This window comes from Indicator indicator, chromosome 10, assembly GCF_027791375.1.
Source record: "Indicator indicator isolate 239-I01 chromosome 10, UM_Iind_1.1, whole genome shotgun sequence".
Lineage (NCBI taxonomy): Eukaryota > Metazoa > Chordata > Aves > Piciformes > Indicatoridae > Indicator > Indicator indicator.
Genome location: NC_072019.1, coordinates 12,701,393 through 12,722,059, shown reverse-complemented (window position 1 = coordinate 12,722,059; position 20,667 = coordinate 12,701,393). Strand labels below are relative to the sequence as shown.

General features: G+C 39.5%; 2 protein-coding genes across 2 annotated transcripts; both read right to left on the bottom strand.

Moving 5' to 3' along the window:
* DR1 (down-regulator of transcription 1) lies at positions 1-11,587 on the bottom strand. The gene is made up of 3 exons (XM_054384157.1): positions 11,368-11,587; positions 5,145-5,308; positions 1-2,137 (listed from the first exon to the last, which is right to left on the bottom strand). The coding sequence occupies exons 1-3, from the start codon at positions 11,585-11,587 to the stop codon at positions 1,991-1,993; spliced, it is 531 nt and encodes a 176-aa protein (XP_054240132.1). The 3' UTR covers positions 1-1,990.
* A 2,829-nt stretch (positions 11,588-14,416) lies between these two features.
* Positions 14,417-20,446, bottom strand: LOC128969560 (retinol dehydrogenase 8-like). Its single transcript, XM_054384433.1, has 6 exons — positions 20,350-20,446; positions 19,119-19,280; positions 17,816-17,995; positions 16,629-16,722; positions 15,664-15,847; positions 14,417-14,650 (listed from the first exon to the last, which is right to left on the bottom strand). The coding sequence occupies exons 1-6, from the start codon at positions 20,444-20,446 to the stop codon at positions 14,417-14,419; spliced, it is 951 nt and encodes a 316-aa protein (XP_054240408.1).
* Between the last annotated feature and the right edge of the window lie 221 nt (positions 20,447-20,667).

The following is a 20,667-nucleotide window of genomic DNA, read 5'->3' as shown; positions in this document are numbered from 1 at the left end:
GAATACAGCATATGAAAAAGCACAAGAATGTCCAAAAGAAAGGTCACAAAGATCCAAACATATTACACCATACATACCAGATGCAGTAAAATGTTAACCTGAATTCTGCATCAGAAAAGAAAGGTGTGAAAATATACCTACTATTATTTAAAAGGAAAATACTCATTTAAAATAGAAAGTGTGAAGGTGTTACAGTACAAATTAGAAAAGCCAACACTGCACATTAACATTGTATCACTAGACTAGATTTCCTACCTTTGGTACATACACCTTTACTGAAAACCACTTCCTTGCCCAACCCTTGCCTAATATATTTCATAGTATCCATGGAAGGGTTAGTTTTGGGATTTTGGGGGTTTGGTTTGGTTTTTTGGGTTGGTTTGTTTTTCCTTTTTTTTTAAACTTAAACATTCAAATGCTTTTCTGAATTTTCACTGCATTAATGCATTTAAAGAAGTGCTCACATTTATTCAATATCCAACTTAATGTATCTCAAATTTAAATCAAGTTCACCATGTGACTGAGATCTGAATATATGCCAATTGTACCTTGTTTAGATCTTTAAGTAAAAATGGGCACACCATTTTCTGTTTGCATCCTTATGTAAACAGACTGCTGCAGCCCTCCTCAATGTTTCTAACTAGAGCAACTTACGGAGGACATAAATCAGTAAAACAATCCACCATGTTACAGAGCTATAAGATCATCTACAGTAACATGCAAGTGGCTTTTCTAGTCTGCTCAGATTAGTGTACCAGAAGATATGCCAGTATTACTTCAAGTAACACATTAAAACTCAGCAATGGTCACTACTGTGCTTTATTTCAACACAAAGAACAGCTGTTCATCCATTAATCAGCAGAATTTTCAAATCAACTATCAAAAGGACTACAACATCATTTCTGTTCCATGTATTGCTGATCGCTCTTAGGGAACAGTTTTATCAAAAACCTGGCCTTGCCCATGAAACAATTTGAATGAACAAAATGTTATCTTTCAACAAGTTATTTTAGTAATCCAGTGGCAATCTAGTCTAGAGAATAGTTACCACTATGCTTACAACAATGACTATACAAATTCCCTCTTTTATAGTAAGCATGCTCTTAGCTTTAGCTTTCCCAGGCTTGAATACTTAATACCAGTTACGTCAGTGGGACTAAAACAATTTTGTTTCACCAAGTTCCAGCTTTATGTTTCAACAATATGAATAGACCTGAACTATGTAATACCATCAACAACAGTTAACATTAAACTGGACTGAAATAGAAGAGTTAGTTCTTCAAACCAGGTAGTCTCTGAAGTGAAATACTCAGTTAGGACTGTCAAAGGTGTCATAATAAAACCATGGGTTTACTTTTTTTCACCCCTATACAAAAAAAAAAAAAAAGACAGATTTTGTACAACTATTAAACATACCTTTCCTAGCTTGGCAAAAATGTATGATTTTCAAATTTTAACAAGTGTGGTATTTGAGCATACAGAGTATTTATTGCCATATACATCCTCATTTTAAAAAGAACTAAGAATTCAGACTCTACTATGCTGAACTCTGCTTTTTTCCCATTAACAGATTATGTCTACTTTACCACTCCTCCCAAAACCAATTAAAAATTCTAAGTAAGATTTAATAGCTTAGTTAAAAGGGAAGAAATGCAAATGTGGATTTAGAGCCTTTTGTGTAAAGCTCACTATATTTTATAAACTCGTTGTTTATTGTAATACTGTTTATTGATCAAATAAATGACGCACTGCTATCTAAAATTTCCATATACACCATTAAAAATCCAAAGTTGATATGATACTGAACCTTAAATCTTCAAGAATTCAAAAAAAAGACAGTTTATACATGTACAGCACACAACAGCAGACACCCCTAGAATACCAATTGCCAGTCCATTATGCATACAAACTTACAGGTAAGCATTCATTTCACTGTTTTCATTGTGCAGGAAAAATATTTCTTAATAAAGACAAACTCAGCTGGTAAATATCAGATATCATCTTCATCATCTTCATCCTGAGAGGATCCTGCCTGATTGGATGCGCTGGCTGAGGCAGCAGCAAGCTGTGCCTGTTGAGCTGCTTGTTGCATCTGTAGCCATTCCTGCTGTGCCAGTTCTGCTTGCTGTTGTCTAGCCTAAAGACATGAATTTAATTGTTAAGGCTATACATAGCTCGTGAAGAATCTCTAGAGCACTTTATCTTTAAAAGTAGTTTTATCTGCACCTGCAGATGTCTTTTGCATAATTTTTGTTAACTATACTTATAAAAGCATATCTAGAAGTGCCTTAATTATTTGTACCAAGATGTTTAGCTACATTCTCTGTCTGAGCAGGCCACGATTTGGAGGATTTACAGTTACAAAGACAAGAGGCAGGATCTAGCAAACTCATGTTCCATTGTAAGGATTCTGCTGAACCACTTCCTAATGGAAAAATTAAGTGAGGCAAAGCAATGGAAATTTTAGACTTCAAGAGATCTTAACCTTTAATCACAGTTCACAAAGGAAAACAGCCCTACTTTCTTGATTACAAATACTTGCAACTTGATTACTAAAACTTGCAATTATGAAATCATCCAGCTGTAGCACAAAGGCACACACTATTACAAAATCATAAAGAAAGCCATTATCTTAATTTACTAGACAGCCTTTGGAAAACAGAGCAATTCAGGCATGCAGATTGAGGATGTCTTCGCTACAGAAAGGTATAGTCCTTTACTGAAAGGTGTAAGACATTATAACAAAACATTTCAGTGGTTCAGCTGGTGACCTCTCATTTTTCCATCAGGGTTTTCACTTGTTCTTCAGCAGCTACTGTTGAATTCAACAGTATACTAATCAATTGCGTTAAATTTAAAACTTTAATATCTGTTTTCAGTAAACATTAGGGAAAAGTTTTTAAAATTAAAATTCTTTTCTTCTTTACTTTTCTACATTTACCAGTCATCACTACAACTGTAACAATGTCCATTTCTTTTCTAATCCCATTCCATTCACTGAATTTTCCTTTTCATTTACTTTTTTTTTCCTCTCTCCAAAGCATCAACAAAAAAAGATGGTACCAAAACATATTACCTTGGAATATGATAGAAGTTTGTCTGCATAGTCAAGTGAAAAAAAAGAATAGTCTCTCCTTATTGTAAGAAGCATAAAATTTCCTCAGTCTGTTCTAGCTTTAGAAGAAAATGTTTTTAGAGATAGAAACTTCTTTTCAATAAAGACTTTACAGTATTTCAAACTCAAGTGGTAGTGAACTTATAAGGGTTGGAAAACAATTTAAGACATTGTAAAGTTTTAAACAAAGGAAGACAGCAGTACCTATACACATAGAAGAGACAAAAATATTTCTCACACAACAAAACAATGGAGCTCCTCACTAACCCTGCTACAATTAAGTTTACCATATCCCATGCATGCACAGGCTCAGCACTTCACTCTGGAAGAATCATTTTGCTCACTGCCATATTTATAACATACCCCTTAGCCATTTCAAAAATTGAAAGAAAAATGAAAATTCTATTGACAAAGAAACTTTGTAAGCATCTGGTAAACTTAACTCATTTATTATACCAATGAACTTCAGTGTGGAAACATCAAAGGCATTTGCACTTATAGACAGCCATGTCTTGCACTTATCGACATGTATGGACATCAGGATAAGCCATTGCCATGACTTCACATATTTACAATTATCAAAGCTATAGGCATAAAAAATTCATATGTTAACAGGCAAGTATTTTAAAACCAGAGCAAGAAATCAGCATGTCTTGCTCTATTAACAAGATCAGCACAAATAAACAAACATGCATTTGTTTAACTGCTACTAAGAATAATTATAGTACCTCCAATGGCATATTACAACTAGTACGTTTGAAAAGTAACGCTGCCACTCTTCAGTCTAAGCAAGACTTTCCGTATTACCAAAGAAGATAAAAAAAAAATAATTCATACAATCTTGTCAAGCCTAATCTAGACATTAAGGCATTATAGATTTTAAAAACATACCTCAAGGAGTCATTCCTTAGTGTGTGCTTACACAAGGTGGCCAGAGTTTCAGCTTTTTTTTTAGTGTTACTCCGGAGCTAATACTCTCTTAATATATCTTAATTTTGCTGCTTTATTTTGTATACCAAGCTAAGGTTTTTGAACAAAATAACAAGTAAAAAACAGGTATTAAACTGATATGTAAATCTTGCCCTTAATCCAGAAGCAGCCATATTGGTCTTTCTAATGTTAGTACAGCCAAACAAGTCAGGCATGCATGGATTTATCTTAACTACTTCACTGTATGCTGATAATAGCTACATGGTGTGCTGAAATTTTAAATGCCTTAAAATTCATCATGCAGTTAAGACTAAATTAGTTGGCATGCTGTAATATGAAAAACAACAGTTATTAATTGTTTCAGCAAAACACAGGTACAGCGAAAGGGAAGAGAAGGTTGTGGTAATCAGACATGACAACACATAACTGAATAAGCATTTTCACTGGAAGAAATTAAAGTAAGTGAAATGAAAAAATGAGAGTCATGCCATGAATAAGAGAAAAGAGAAATTCAAACTTTCTCTTGAAGAATGAAGGAGAACGTGTGTGCATGCAGCATTTGTGGGCAAATGCTTTTCCTATGCCTGAATTGCCTTTTAAAAAAATTATGTGTGAATTCACTCAATTAGAATCTTGCCAAGAGTAAATGAAGATAAGAAAGGGGCAAATTAGACATTTTTAACAATTAAATGTTTCTTTCAAGGCCTAAGAAATAGTATCTGTGCACTGATGTGCAGAACAAAAATTTTCACTTTTTAATGCATCAAAACTGGTAACTTCCTAGAACACCAGCTGTCATTCTCTTATTTCGTCAGCCAAGTAATTCTTAATGTATTCTCTACAGTAGAATGGAAATACCTAAGTAACAGCAAACCCCATTCTTTTTAAACTTGAGTAGTCTTACATGTCAAATCACAGAAGTAACTAGTAGCATCTTGCTAGTTGACTTTCCCCAATTCAAACAGGCTAAGGTCAACAGCATCTATAATACCACAGCAATTCACAAGGAAGGACACACTTCTTGAGGTGTGCACATGTTTTTGCTGCGCTAGACTTGCAGCATTAATTATCCCAACCTCTTAAGTACTTCTTCACTTACTTTTGCAAATAATTCCTGTTGCTGCCTTAGAAGCTCTTCTTCTGGAATGCCAAGGTTCTCCAAGCGTGAACTGGCCTTTCTTCTCTTCAGTGCTACTGTTTTGCATTCTTGTAAGACTTCTTTTACTTCATTGATATAGGAACCAAATCCCAAACTTTCTAGTGCTAGAAAGAAAGAAAACATATTATCTTTCACAAAGCTTTTGGTAATAGATAACTGTTTGTTTAAAAGATTTTTAGAAGGTCAATCAGTTTTCTAACACCTCCTGGGAAAAACCCGTGTTCGTAGTAACTTTTGACATCTATTTTCCCAGTCTCTTCTCCTATGCCATTTAAGAGCGCATGTTTTCAGGCTAAGAAAATTAAGGTTAGTCATGTCCAACCAAAGAAACCTACACTTGCAGAGGATTCAGGGTTTTCAGATACATTTTGCTAGACATAGCTGTTATTCTTCAAAACACATCTTTCTCCCATCTTCCACACATCAGAATCAAGCAAAATTTACACAATTAAAAAGTCTTTCCTATCTGAGTTGTTAACCTTATCTTTCAGGGATTTTATCTTTCCAGTTTTGTTGCAAAAACACATCAGTAGAAAGTAAATTAGCCACCTCTAACAGAGCATGTGAAATGATCACAGATTCTTAGGCAGAATTAAGGCAGAAATAACTAGTACTACCTTAGCTCTATGAATTTAAGCTTCTGTCAACATTGAAATTCACATTTCAAGTCCTAAGAAGCTAAAAAAAAAGCACAGTTCACACATATAGAGCTATACAAAATGAAGCCTTTGCACAAACATACCTCACAAGTGGAATTATTACAGAACATGCCAGAAACATTACAGAAGCAACAATTATACCAGAAACACATCTCAGTTTTAACAAAACACATAGTTCCCTTCTGGTACTTAACACAAATCAAAATTTTCTTTACGGAATGATAGTTGTTTTAATATTTGCTTTACTTTATTTTGACCTTATGTCCCAAGTTATTCAAGAAATAGCACTAAAACTGCAAAACAGCAATCAACAACTCCTTACAAACACACTGAGTTACACCACCTCAGAGTATAGTTTAGCATTAATTCTGTAAGCAACATATTCCTACCCATAATTACATCAGCATGCCATTGTATCGTACACCTAAACAGTAACCCAAAGTAAGTTTTTAGTTTCCAATCTGTACTCAAAGAGACAATTAATACACTGTCTTCAATAGGGCAGTACAGTGTACCTGTCTAGTCATGCAGGACTACCATTCCTATAACAGATAACATTTGACAAATGAATTTACATAATAACTATTTCTTAAAAACAAAACAAAAATCAAGATAAAAACTGAAGTGATTTAGAGATAATCAAATTGGAGACAGTATACCAGTTCAGCCTCAGCTCACACACACACACTGAAAACGCTTTGTTCAGTTAGCCCACAGTTTTTATGAGAATTACGCAAACCCCACCCCTCAAAAAACCAAACTGAAGTATAAAATTAAGATCTCCACAACATCTTTCTAACATCACCATCATCTCTCTAACATCACTTAGACAAGCCTTCATAGCAAAAACACAGGTGCTCATCAAAAGAACATTCATTGTGATCTGGGTTGGCTGATTGACTCCATCCAAACATCAACAACTCCCCAGTCTGAAGCCAACAGCAAGATGAGTTTGTTACAGAAATCTAAAATGGACTGTCAAAGAAAATAATGTAAAGAACTGACAGTTATCGACTGAATATAGTACACAAATATCCAAAAGAAAATGTGTGATATAAACAAGACAGATTTATACAACTGTTCAACATAATAAAGCTATGAAGAACCTTATATACACGATAGGTCTAGTGCATCAAAAATCTGCTGGCTGTCAAACAACTTCAGAAATTTACTACCCTTACAGAACACAGACGGAAGGGATATGAATCCCTTTATACCAGCATGGTGCTAAAATGTGTGGCAAGTGATCAGTGCTTCAGCAGAACTCCAGTTCCATCAAAACTCAGTCTTTCATAGAATTATAGAATCCCCTAGGTTGGAAGGGGCCTCCAAAGGTCATCTAGTCCAACCTCCCTGCAATGAGCAGGGGCATCCTCAACTAGATCAGGTCTCCCGGAGCCCTGTCAAGCCTCACCTTGAATATCTCCAGGGATGGGGCCTTAACCACCTCTCTAGGTAACCTGTTCCAGTGCTCAGCCACCCTTAAAGAACCTTTTCCTAATATCCAATCTAAATCTACTCTTCTCTAATTCCAAACCATTGCCCTTAATCGTATCACTGCAGGTCTTCATAAACAGTCCCTCTCCAGCCTTCTTGCAGACCCCCTTCATGTACTGGAAGGTGGCAAGTAGGTCTCCCTGAAGCCTTCTCTTCTCCAGGATCAACAACCCCAGCTCCCTCAGCCTGTCCTCATAGCAGAGGTGCTCCAGCTCCCTGATCATTTTTGTGGCCCTCCTCTGAGCCCACTCCATGAGGTCCATGCCCTTCCTGTATTGAGGGCTCCAGAGCCAGACACAGTACTCCACATGAGGTCTCACCAGAGCAGAGCAGAATGGTAGAATCACCTCTCTATCTGCTGGCCACGCTTCTTTTGATCCAGCCCAGGATGCCACTGGCCTTCTGGGCTGCAAGTGCACATTGTTGGCTCATGTACAGCTTCTTGTCCATCAGCACCCCCAAAGTCCTTTTCCACAGGGCTACTTTATATCACTTCCTCCCCCAGCCTGTATTGATGGTGAGGGTTGTTCCAACACAGGTGCAGGACCCTGCATTTGGTCTTGTTGAACCTCATGAGGTTAACCTGGGCCCACTTCTCCAGACTGTCTAGGTCCTTCTGGATGACATCCCATCCCTCTTGCTTATCGACAGCACCACAAAACTTGGTGTCATCTGCAAACTTGCTGATGGTGCCTTGATCCCACTGTCTACATCATTGGTAAAAATATTAAACAGTACAGGTCCCAGTACAGATCTCTGAGGGACACTACTTGTCACTGCTCTCCATCTGAACTTCAAGACATTGACCACTACCCTCTGGATGGAACCATCCAGCCAATTCCTTATCCACTGAACAGTCCACCCATCAAACCTGTACCACTCCATCTTGGTGAGTAAGATGTTGTGGGAGACTGTGTCAAAGGCCTTGCAGAACTCCAGATAGGTCACATCCATAGGTCATCCTTTGTCCACTGATCCAGTTGCTCTGTCATAGAAAGCCACTAGGTTGGCAAGACAGGATTTGCCCTTAGGGAAGCCATGCTGGCTGTCTTTAATCACCTTCCTGTTCTCTATGTGCTATATCTATAGGAGAATCTGCTCCATGATCTTCCCAGGCACAGAGTCGAAGCTGACAAGTCAGCAGTTCCCAGGGTCCTCCTTTCCACTCTTTTTAAAATGGGCGTAATGTGTCACTTCTTCCGGTCATCAGGGACTTAACCTGACTGCCAGGATTTTTCAAATATGATGGAGAGTGGCTTGGCAACTACATCAGTCAATTCTCTCAGGACTCTGGGATGCATCTCATCAGGTCCCATAGACTTACATACATTCAGGTTCATCAGAGGATCACAAACCTGATTTTCACATACAGTGGAAGGGCCTTCACCACCCCAGTCCCCACCTTGTGACTTGGAGGTTTTGGGAGAGAGGTTGCCAGTGAAGGCTGAGGGAAAAAAGTTGTTGAGGCCCTCAGCTTTCTGCTCATCTGTTGTTACTAACTCACTGTTTTCACTCTTCAGGGTGCATATGTTTTCTTTGAGGGTCCCTTCCAACCCAATGGAATCAGTGAATCTATGAATCACATCAGATCTCTCATGGGATGCAAAAAGCCTCTGATGTCCTTTCCCTATGCTGTTAAGACCACTGGGCCAGTCAACTGTGCTACTACACAATGAAACACTAGGACTTCACCTAGCTGAAGTATAACCCAGTGGCAGGAGGAAAGAACTCTAGCTCAGTACTTGGCCACACAATCATTTTAACAGTGCAGCAAAGGGCAATGATGAACTGCAGTCTCACATAACCTCTAATACAGTCCAATAGGAGGATGTCACCAACTATGTCTTTCCACCTCCTTCCCAGGCAAATAGCCTTCCTGCTTCTTGCTTCCAATCTAGTAACTTCATGTTTACAGGCACAGTCAGATCAGCAAACTCACCTGACAGAAAACTGTGTTCTCCCTTAGATTCTCAAAAAGCCACAGGGTCAGTTGCATCAGCAACTGCTAGATCCAGCTCTAGGGGAGGTACAAAAAGATTCCTCTTGGCAGCACCATGTGTTTACACTGGACTGGACAAGATGCAACAGCCGTTAGCCTCATTTTTCACCCTAAATGAACTAGTTTAAATATTCAAAAGGATAAAGGTGTCTAGATGACCACAACAAATGTATTTCAATTATTTAATTTGCTAGCATAATTATCATGGAGCTATGTTAAGCGGCAGTCAAAATATCAAGTATCTAGAATGTATGAAGATGGATGAAAAAGAATACTATGCCTATATACACATAAACACTGTTTCCAGAATTAGCAATCTAAACTCTCATGCCTCACAGACAGATGGATGGATCATCTGCCAACTGAGCAGCATCTCAAAGAAGCTAAGAGCGTATACATCACTCTCTAAAGAGAACAGCAGAAAATTCAAGAACGGCTCCTTCAGTCTCCAGAGCATTACAAAAATGGATAAATCTCCAAAGTCAGTAGAAATATAATTTGAAAAATTATTTTTCCCAACTGTAAAATCTGGTAACACAAAGACACCGAACACAGCAAAATACTGGGGGTCACCTGCTGATGATATGCACACAGCTGTGTGTGTATATACACACAAAGGCATTTTAGTTTCAATTTCTTTTCCAAAAACATTCAGATGAACCCTACGGCAGAAACTAAACAGGTGAAATATTTTCTAAAGACCACCACTACTGTACAAAAATTACTTTCATACCTGAATTCTTTACTGTCCTCAACATTAAAGATCATGTCTATTCTGGTGTTAAGAGCAGAGCTCAAAAGCTTCAGCAGCCAACTAAGGAAACTATCCATACACTAAGAAGCATCATCATGCTTTGAGTGCAAGGCACAAGTTTTACTCTTTACATTCTGAGCTTCTGTGATGAGTTCCTTTGCCAAACTTCCACATTCACACGTATTTTACTTCCAGGTTTATACGTATTTTATTTAATATTGAAGCTCACACATGCTACATATTTTCTTTTGCCATTAACAACTCAGTCAAGTACTTGAAACTCTTCTGGTAAGCAAGCTGATATACTCTAAAGGAATCTCTCTTTTTTTGGTTGTTGTTTCAGAGACAGAATCATTTGCAAAAGCCCACAACATTTTTTAACTTGAAACCATCAGAGTCCCGAAAACAGCTCTAGTATAAATGCTATTGTTCATATCTCTAACCAAACAGCAAACTCCTCTTTCACTGTTACTGGTAAAAATTTGTTTGCAGCAGATACCGGTATCAACAACCTTTGCTTAATCAGCAAAGTGAATGATTCATGACAAACAATGCCAGTTGCAGACTTAGGGATGAGGCAAGGAAGCTCCTTATTTGTGGCAGATTTCGGAGAAAAGCAAATGAAACACAGAAAGAGAACTCTCCTTTTATTAAATAAAAGAAAGTGAAATTTAATAGCAGAAAAAGACGCAGGAGCATAGGTCACGTTTATGTTTTCCACAACAGACACAAATATTTGACGTTAAACAATTAACTTCCAACGACAGCCCTAGAGAGGCTGTCCAGACAGGACGACTCTGGATTAAAGCCTGGGCCCCACATACTCAACCATACACGTTTTAGTAGTTTCCATAAGAAAGACATTTAATAAAGTCAGGATCTTAATACATACTGTAAAAGAAATATGCATAACCATTAAAAAAAGCAGACCTCGTTTTACATGGGCAAAAAAAGACAAACAGCTTTGATAACGTCAATTAAAGCATTCCAGACCTCGCTGAACTCCGAAGCAAGAGCTGGTCCTGATCACAATCAAGAGTCTCTCTAACCACACAAAGACAACCTTCCCTTGCAATGAGGCTGAGAAGCCAACCAACACATACTTTTGCTCCAGATTCTTAAACCCCCCCCGCCTTTTCTCTTTCATATAGCTACAAGAAGCCACTAAGGAAAAAGTCGCAGAGGGACAGCAGTGGCAAAGCTTGAATGACCCGTGGCGCAGGGGGCAGCAGCACACCGCCTCCGGAAGCTTACCTTGTATGACATGCTCCGGGGAAATGGTTTTCTTCTCCGATTTATTGCAGATCTCGTTGGCCTCGGAGGAGATGAGGTGAATGAATTCAGTGCAGCAGTTTACCACAAGCTCCCGGGCATCATTTGCGACGCGGACGTTGGGGAGCGTTTCTTTGATCATCTTGTTGATGGCAGCCCTGGGAATGGTGAGGTCGTCGTCGTTACCCGAAGACGAGGCCATCCTAGCTGCCGCTGGCTCCTGAAGAGGCGCTCGGCTCCCGCGCTCACGGGCTCCCCCTCAGCTCCCCCGCGGGGCTCCAGCGCGCGGGGAGCCGGCGAGGGGCGGGCGGTGCCGCGGCAGGCGACGCTTCGGGGAGGCGGCGACGCCGCTGCTGCCGCTACTGGACGAGCGGATCGGGCCGGGGACCGCCGGTGCGCGGGGCCAGGAAACGCTTCTCGGGTTCAGGGCTCCCTCGGCCGCGGCGTCTGCCACTGCCGCCTCCGCCACATCCTTCAGACGCTGGCGTCACTACCTTATGAGCAGCTTCAGAGAAGTCGAAGCACCAAATCACCCCCACGCAGCACGGCTCTGCACCTTCTTCCTTCGGCAGCGGCAGCGTCTGGCTTGATAGTGAGGGCGGCCGCGAGGCGGAAACGGGCTGACTACAGGCTCGAGCTGCGAACGACGTCGATTCCGCCGGAAGCAGGGACACACTTCCGCTGTCTGGCACTGCCTGCCCGGGGAGCGCCGGAAGGGGTGGTGGCGTGGGGCCGCCGAGGCAGTGCCTGATGCAGGGAGGGGCAGCGGTTGGGTACTCTTCGCCGTCGGGCTGGCTGCGGGAGTTCTGCGCGGGTACCTCGCCCCAGCTGGGCCCAGCGGCTCCTTCGAGAGCTGCTCCCTGTCCCCACCTGGGCTCCCCAGCCTCCGCCACGCTGCTCTTGAATTTCTGGAGCAGCAGAGTTTTTACACGCTCGGCAGGCTCATGCCCGAGGCAGTGGCCAGTCCCCGTTCTTCATCCGAGATTTATTAATGAGTTTACTCAGAACTGTTTATTAAGCTGTGTTTTCTGCTTCCGCCTACTCCATGAACAGCATGAATGTTGTATGACGCAAAATTAACCAAAATGCAATGGCATTTATGGAAGGTCCACTAAAACTTGCTATCCAGGTACCTGTCTGCATCTTTGTACTCCAAAGAAAAAAACAGGTAGTAAAGCAGCTCAGCCCTAGGCTACAGGCCAGAGCCAAGCACCCCTAAGCAATACTGAAAGCAATACTCAGCACTTCACTGCGTGAAAAACTGGATGGATGGCCAGGCCCAACGAGTAGTGGTAAATGGAGTTAAATCCATTTGGCAGCTGGTCACAAGTGGTGCTCCCCAGGGCTCTTGATCGATGACCTGGATGAGGGGATTGAGTGCAGCCTTAGTTTCCACCTGACAACAAACTGGGAGGGAGTGTTGATCTTGAGGGTAGGAAGGCTCTACAGAGGGACCTCAACAGACTGTATCAGTAGGCCAAAGCCAACTGTATGAGATTCAATAAAGCCAAGCGCTGGATCCTGCACTTGGGTCATAACAACCCCATGCACCCCTAGGGACTTAGATCAGAGCAGTTGGAAAGTAGCCTGGCAGAAAGGGGCCTGGAGGTGCTTGTTGACAGCCAGTTGAACATGAGCCAGCAGGCTGCCTAGGTGGCCAAGAATGCCAACAGCATCCTGGCCTGTATCAAGAATGGTGGGGCTAGCAGGAGTAGGGAAGTGATTGTGCCTCTGCACTGGCACTGGTGAGGCCACACCTTGAGTATTGTATTCAGTTTTGGTGCCCTCACTACAAGATAGACAGTAAGGTGCTGGAGCAGGTCCCCAGAAGGGCAGTAAAGCTGGTGATGGGGCTGGAGAACAACTCTTATGAAGAATGGCTGACGGAAGTGGGATTGTTTAGTCATGAGAAAAGGAGGTTGAGAAGAGACCTTCTCACTCTCTACAACTCCCTAGCTAGCCTTTGGTGAGAGACAGGGTAAGGCTACTGCAAGTTCCAACAAAGAGCTAGATTTAGGCTTAGTGAAAAAGTACTAAGGGAAAGAGAAAGCAAATTCCTCAGTGAGCTCCAAGTGGGCTCTCCAAGAGAAGCCAGGACTGCTGCTGGAGCCTGCTGAGAAACTGCAACGAGGAGGGCTGAGGGTCTGGGCCTTGACCTATGCCCAGGGCAGCACTGAAGCAAAGCTGGAGTTTAGAAAACATCATGCAGGAACAGCACTTAAACCCAGGCCCTCAGCCTAGCCTCAGCTGACTTGTATGACTATGGTGAGAGAAAATATAGGGAAAAGACCTTATTCGTCATGCTAGAACTTTGGTTTAGCATGTAGTTATTAGGATGGCTTAGGAAAGGAGAGCCTGTAGCTGAGCTTCAGCCACTCAAGGCACAGAAAGCATTTAATGGATTTAAATTCCTTCTTGCTGATATTTTGTTGGTTTTGCAAAAAATAGTACCTTGGCAATAAGTAGATACTTTATTTTGAAATGCCAGTAACCATTACATATAAACCAAACATTCCAATTTTAGCATATGCATATGAATAACATATTCTAGCTGCAGCATTCTAAGATTGATGAGACTTTTTTATGTTACTGGTAAATAGACCTGATTTCTGAAAATTAGACTGCAGTCATGACTGAGGGATTACTACACCAATTCTATTAAATAAAAAGATGAAATATTTTTATATTAATAATCTAAGTCACATACAGCACGTCTCAGTATCCATTATCTTCTAATAAGTGAAGGAGATTGGGTTAATATTGAATCCACAAGCATCAGTCAGTGTTCTTGTTCCCATGAAAACACATCTCTCTAAAAAGCAAACACTAAGCAGAATAAACCTATAGTTAAAAGATTTTAATTTCAAGGTTCTGCAAACTGTAAAGTTGAAGATAAACACATGGAGCTGAATATCTTAGCTAAGATAAATAAAAATACTGACTGCCTTTTCACAACTAGAGCAAAGGCATTAAAAACACACTGTTACCAGTAGCAACAAGTAATTCCAATTTACGCTATATAATCTCATGCTTATTGTGAGGGTTTTCCCAAGTCAAAGCTCTTTCTACTTCTCCATCTTAGCAATTTGATAAAGTTAAGACTTGCACTGAAGATTTTGTCATGATGAAAAACCATTTTGTAGAATATATCAATGGGTAGATCTCCATTTGGATCTGCATATTTTAGAGTTGTCATCGGAGTATACAAGGTGTTGGTCTGATGGCGAAAAGGTGGATTTTCTGAAAGAATTATCTTTACTGTATGCTGCCAAGAATGAGAAATGAAATTGTTAACCTTTACCAAAATAATGAAGTAGAAACCTAGCTTTCAGCAGAGAAAAAGAAGAATGAAGTGCTAGAATAATGTAAAACTATATGCGTAGTTTTATTAGAATTTCATTATAAACTTTTCTTCAAATATTTTTAAGGCCGTAAGTACTTCTTTCTTAGACTTGTTTCTGTTTATCTATATCATGGTGCTAGCACCTTACACCTAAGTATCCTCAGGAGTCCTCCAAAATTACGCTTATATGCTCATAAGAGGTAGAACCTTTCTTTTACAGTTAACTGGGAAATTATTGGAACAGAGCACTTCGCAGCAAGCCTGGGCACCTTCAGTTGACACTGAAGCTATTTCTTATCAGCAAGCACCTGAAATCATTGACCCCTTCCACAGCTTGTGTAAACTTGTCTTCCTTGAGGAAACCCCAGGCACCAGAAACTACGTCCATGTATCTTCTCGTGTGCCTTGGTCTAGGGTAGCTGAATAAACTTCACATTAGTGGAGGGATTACTTGTAAGATGGAGAGGAGAGCATCTTTAACCAATGGTGGGAACCCTGCGTGAACTGTATGGTAACACTGCAGAATGTCCAGATTTCACTAGATAATTTATAAGTGCATCTAATACATCAGTAGTAAATCACAATTCACAACTGTAGGTTGCAATGGTGCCTTGAGCACCCTGGTCTAGTCTGGACCCATGGCAGGGGTGTTGGAACTAGATGATCTTTAAGGTCCCTTCCAACAAAAACTGTTCTATGATTCTATAATTGTCTTTGATACTTCAAAATGAACATTCTATCAATATTCTAAATGGGTTTAAAAAAACACTTGAGTCTCTTGATTTTTTTAAATTATATTACATTATGTAAAATACACTCAATTAAATCTCATGTTTCTATCAAAATACCCACACCTACCAACATTTATAAATTACAAAGAAAAAGAATTATATATAATCAAGATAAAAGAAGACGAAGAATTGTTGATGAGTTACCTCCGCAACATCTTCAGCACTTTGTCCCAGGCTCTGGAAAATTTGTTTGTAATTTTTAAGGTAAATATTAGTAAACATCTCAGCAGTTTCCTCATCTGCAGCTGAAAGATCCATTTTCATTCCATCTTCAAACACTTTTCTTTCAAACTCTGTCACCACTGGGCCTGGTTCAATCAGACTTAACCTACTCAAAAAGCAAAGATGTTCAGTATCCTCTGTGGGAAATACACTTCTCTATCCTCAGAATATCAAAGAGTTGCACTGAGACTACACATTATCAAACATATTAAACATTACATTCTGGAAAGACTCATTACTGCTGTCATGCTTCTACATGTAGTAGGAAAAACATGAGTCACTTTTCAGCAAAGTGCTGCAACTTAATTCAGTGAGTGCAGTTGCTACCTGCTGTCTCACAGCTGTGGAATCTAAGGATAATTTCTTCACAAAAGCTTATCAAATATTAAGAAAAATAAAGGATGATAACAGAATTCATTACTTGCTAGACGAAATCATACACAGACTTATTATAGTCTTCCCATGATAATAGTAGAAATAGCTGAAAGAAAGGGCAGAACTGTCCAAACATCTTGTCAAGCTGTGTTCCATAATTAAAGGTCCATCCACAATATTATAATAAGATACAATCTAGAGAATTTTGCTGTGGATGGACAGATTTTTGCAGCAGAGGGTATCTCACCCCCTGTTCCACTCTGATGAAATTCTCCTTGTTCTCTATGGTGAGCTCTTTAATCTGTAAAATGCCTGAGAAGTCTGTTATCCTTTCCTTTCTAAAGTAAAATATTACAGGTGGACATTTCTATGCCTTTTGTGATGTACAGTTTCCCTGGGTTCCTCAAATCTGTTTCTCTTAGATACTAACAAGCTCTAAAAAAATGTTTGCTAGCTCTGTATATGTTTAGAACTATCCAAAATACAATTTACACCAGTGCATCAATACTTACTGCAGTTTGAACTTGAGTGCTTGTATAGCTAAACTTTCACAGAATCCTTCCACAGCAAACTTAGATGCAGCATATACATCATTAAATAAGATACCTGATGGTACAAACAAAACATCCTGAGAACATCCTGATTTGTATTCAGCATACTAATAGTTAGTTTTTTAAAACTCTTGTATTTTCCAAAGATTTCTACAGTCTTGCTGGGAAAACATTAGAGAAATCCATGTGTAGACTGAATCTAAGTACCAAGGTTTTGCCTATATTCTCAATTTGCTTATTTCAAGAAAGGAAGCCTGACTAATGTTTTCCCTCCCTCTTAGCTGATGCTGTGATCTCTTTGGATGATATTAAGTATTTTGTACTTTAAGGTATGAAAGTGTGTCTGTACATGCAATACTACCCGCATTATTTATCAGCAAGCCTATAATAGGCTATAGATGAATGTGGAAGCCGAGTGTAGTGCAGGAAATGCTTGCATCCAAGTGATTTAGAAAAAGCACTACCTTTAGGTGGATAGGAAATACTGTATTAAACAATAACAGTTCTTGCGATTTGAAATGAGACCCTCGCTTGCCATGATAATCCAGGTAAGACTGATGCCACTCTTGTAATAATTGAAAGACATACAGCCAGGCTAGATGGAACACACCAGTAGGATCATCATTATCTGCAGCTGAAATTAGACTCTGTAGAGTTTTGCGAGGGGAGAAACTTACAAAAAGATGGGACATGACTGGGTTTTATTCCACTGTTATTGTGCAGAGTGTGGTAAGCATGTTTGGCTGTCCCCATCAACTTTTCCAATAGGAAAAGTTGAAAAGTAATGCTATTAAGCCCTGTTTTTCAGATAATAAAAATAATACAATTTAAAAATAAAATTTAAAAAAACCCTTCATGTTAGTTAAAACACTTTTTAAAATATAATTAAATAATTACCTCTGCAGGTTTTGTTGTTTAAATATCTTAAGAATAGATGTATAGTAACATATCACCTAGATGCATAGAAACCATCAGGTCTAAGTGCTGTGCTTTTTAGAACTTGAACTTCAGCACTACCAAGCACAGTAGTTAGATAAGGTAGATGCTACTTTTTCTTTCCCACATAAAAAAGAGGTAAGTTTCAGATTCTGAATACTAAACTCCAAGTTCACACAAAGAACAAACAAACCAAACAAACACCACTTTGCCTTGTATTCCCATAACACTGCTTATTATAACTATATGCCCGCTCTTTCTCTTCTTCATATCAGGCAGAATCTCCTTCAGGAGTCGAACCAGTCCAAAGAAGTTGGTATCCATCACAGTTTTCATTTCATCTATAGTCTGACATTCAATAGGTCCAATGAGCCCCATTCCAGCATTGCTAACTGCACACAATGGAAGACAAGAGTGAGAAATAACATCTGTAAATATTAAGTTGTAATCTGTACTGGAAAGCATTTCAAAGTAAAATCAGGATTAAGGATTATATGATCATGAAATAATCCTTAAAGAGAGGATTAAAAGATGTTGTGATGGTTTGAAACTGTCTTTTTAATTTTTCCTTGCAAAGTTCAGAACAGAGAAAGTGAAAGAATGTAAATAAGTCACTATTGGGTGTAAGAAAGCAAAATAACGATTGTTCTAAACACTTCCATTGGATAGATAGAAATGTTTAAGAACTATTACCCAAAACAAAGTAGGCATTCTGCACATTCTGCGTTCTGCAGTGGGGGCAGTTGCTGGGCTGTCTGGCTGCTGTTTCTTCTTCTCTTCTGGCTGAAGATAACACACTGACCTTGGCAGCTAAGTTAACAACTTTCTGCTTAACTAACTCTGCTTCTCTGTCCAGGGGAGTCTGGGGGGGAAGCTCCTGGGAGAGAGAGGCCCCTTTGGGAGGGTCCCCTTGGGGGGAAGCAAAGGGAGATCAATTGTGCTTTTTCTGTTGATTGTATATATTTGTGAATGTCGTGAATTTTGTATATTTGTATATATTCATTGCATTTCATTGTAGATTTTAGACTCTGCTTGTAAATACAGCTTTTCATTTGCTTCCAGACTGGGCTAGCCTGGTTATTGTCGGTGGGGGGGGGGAATTTCAGCTCACACCAACACAGATGTTCTAGGTGGTCTGTTGTGAGACTCCACGTGGAGTACTGTGTTCAGCTCTGGGGCCCCAGACTTCGTGGAGTGAGTCCAGAGGAGGACCATGGAAATGATCAGAGGGATGGGGCACCTCTCTGAGGACTGGCTGAGAGAGTTGGGGTTCAGCCTGGAGAAGAGACCTGCAGGGAGACCCTTTGTAATCAGGGAAATCAAGCCCTCCTACTTCATAGTGAGATTTAATCCACTCATATCTGCATGAGACCTTAAGAATCTTGAACGCAATATAATATATAATTGTTACTACCTTGATAAATTAAAGAATAAACTAATGAAACTTCTCCAGGGTATTTAAGATCTTCAGTAGAAAACTGCTATCTATTCATAGAATACATATCCTGTACTTGCCTAGGACATCAATCCTTCTGTCAGGGATGCTGTTCACACAAGTTTTAATAGACTGTTCATCACAAACATCCAGTTGTTTAATTTCAAGGGTTTTGCCCAACCTGTGACCTGCAGCTTCCTCAAGTGGCTCCTTCTTGGCCAGATTCCGCATTGTGGCATACACTGCAACACACCAGAAGTCAGTTATTAGAAGTGAAACTTTTTCTATGTGAGAAATATTGAAGAATATTGCTTTTACACCTGCATCTTGAAGTGATAGAATCCTGATAAAAACTTAAGCAGAAGGAATCTATTTTCAGCATACAGTGCCATTGATTTCCCAGACTGGTTCTGAAATCAAAAAATACAAAAGGACAACTAAACCACTACATGAAGAACATGCAGGGCACAAAGACTATATTATTACCAAAACTTTAAAAACAGTATGAAGTTCTGCCACTGAATAATTTTTGGGTACCTAAAACCTAATTTGGGGTATTATTTTTTTTTTTTGGTCACTGTCAATATGTCTAGCACAACAACCATAATTTTATTAAAAACTGGAAGGCAGGTGCTTCTTTCGGAGAGCAATAATAAGCAAGATAGTTCTCAAAATATAAATTCATTTTATCATATTGTGGTGTAATTACCCAGAAAACTATGGATCTGCCTCCAGTCAGTTAGCACAAAAATACTATGAGAGCGTGAGAAATGCAATTGTCAAGGGCTGTATTCACCTTGCCATCTACTGTCAAGCAGCAAATATCCTGCTTTGCAGCACAGTAACAAATCCCAGCCCCTTTGTTCACCCCCCTATGCTTACATAGGGTTCAAATACCAAAGCATGCTTTAAGGGAAAGAAGTGCAAATTTAACAACTGTTTTCCTGAATTAAGTTCTTTGGTCCTCAAATGGGCATGCAGGTTTCATTCCACAAAGATTTCGGTAGGCAAAAGCAGAGCTAACTACAACTGTGAATGTACAACAGTATACTGCAGAAATTTTCAGCTACTTAGTTTTTTTTTTTTTATTTAAACTATTTGAGTAGCTGTTCAGTTCCAATACAGACACAGAAACAGCATGTTTACAGAAAGCAGTATATTGTCACTGCATTGTGTTTTCGTGACAGTAGGAAAAGGGAAACTAACAAGAAGTCACCAAACTGAATACAAGTACCTGTAAAATCACAGATCTAAAATAGTACTGCCTTGAAGAATATATTTTTACAAATATAATAACAGATATATAGTTACCTTTAAATCTTTTCTGTTCATCTTCTGCCATCTTTAAAGCTAAGGCCAGTCCAATTCCTGAGGAGCAACCTGTAATGAGGACATTTCTTCTTGCCATTCTTTTCACTGAGTGGACCAAGCAAGAGTTCTTGCTCAGAGGAACAACCACCTAAATGTAGCTACAGTACAATGTCATTGGCCTTTAATGCTATCTCCAAGCTTTCCTGAGTCAACAAATCTGAAAATGCACACCTGGACCCTGTATGATTAAGGGATAATCTCCAACTAGATGAAAACAGAAGCAGATGCTCCTGCATGAGCTTATAATCTGCATCATCA

What these genes read in the sequence shown, in the direction of transcription:
- LOC128969560 (XM_054384433.1), bottom strand. Translation starts at nt 20,446, where the DNA reads ATGGCAAGAAGAAATGTCCTCATTACAGGTTGCTCCTCAGGAATTGGA. An exon ending in TGAACAGAAAAGATTTAAAG is followed by an intron (nt 19,281 to 20,349) that starts GTAACTATATAT and finishes GGTGTGTTGCAG; the next exon opens with TGTATGCCACAATGCGGAAT. An exon ending in GCACTCAAGTTCAAACTGCA is followed by an intron (nt 15,848 to 16,628) that starts GTAAGTATTGAT and finishes CTTTTTGAGTAG; the next exon opens with GTTAAGTCTGATTGAACCAG.
- DR1 (XM_054384157.1), bottom strand. Translation starts at nt 11,587, where the DNA reads ATGGCCTCGTCTTCGGGTAACGACGACGACCTCACCATTCCCAGGGCT. An exon ending in CCCGGAGCATGTCATACAAG is followed by an intron (nt 5,309 to 11,367) that starts GTAAGCTTCCGG and finishes CTTTCTTTCTAG; the next exon opens with CACTAGAAAGTTTGGGATTT. An exon ending in AACAGGAATTATTTGCAAAA is followed by an intron (nt 2,138 to 5,144) that starts GTAAGTGAAGAA and finishes TCATGTCTTTAG; the next exon opens with GCTAGACAACAGCAAGCAGA.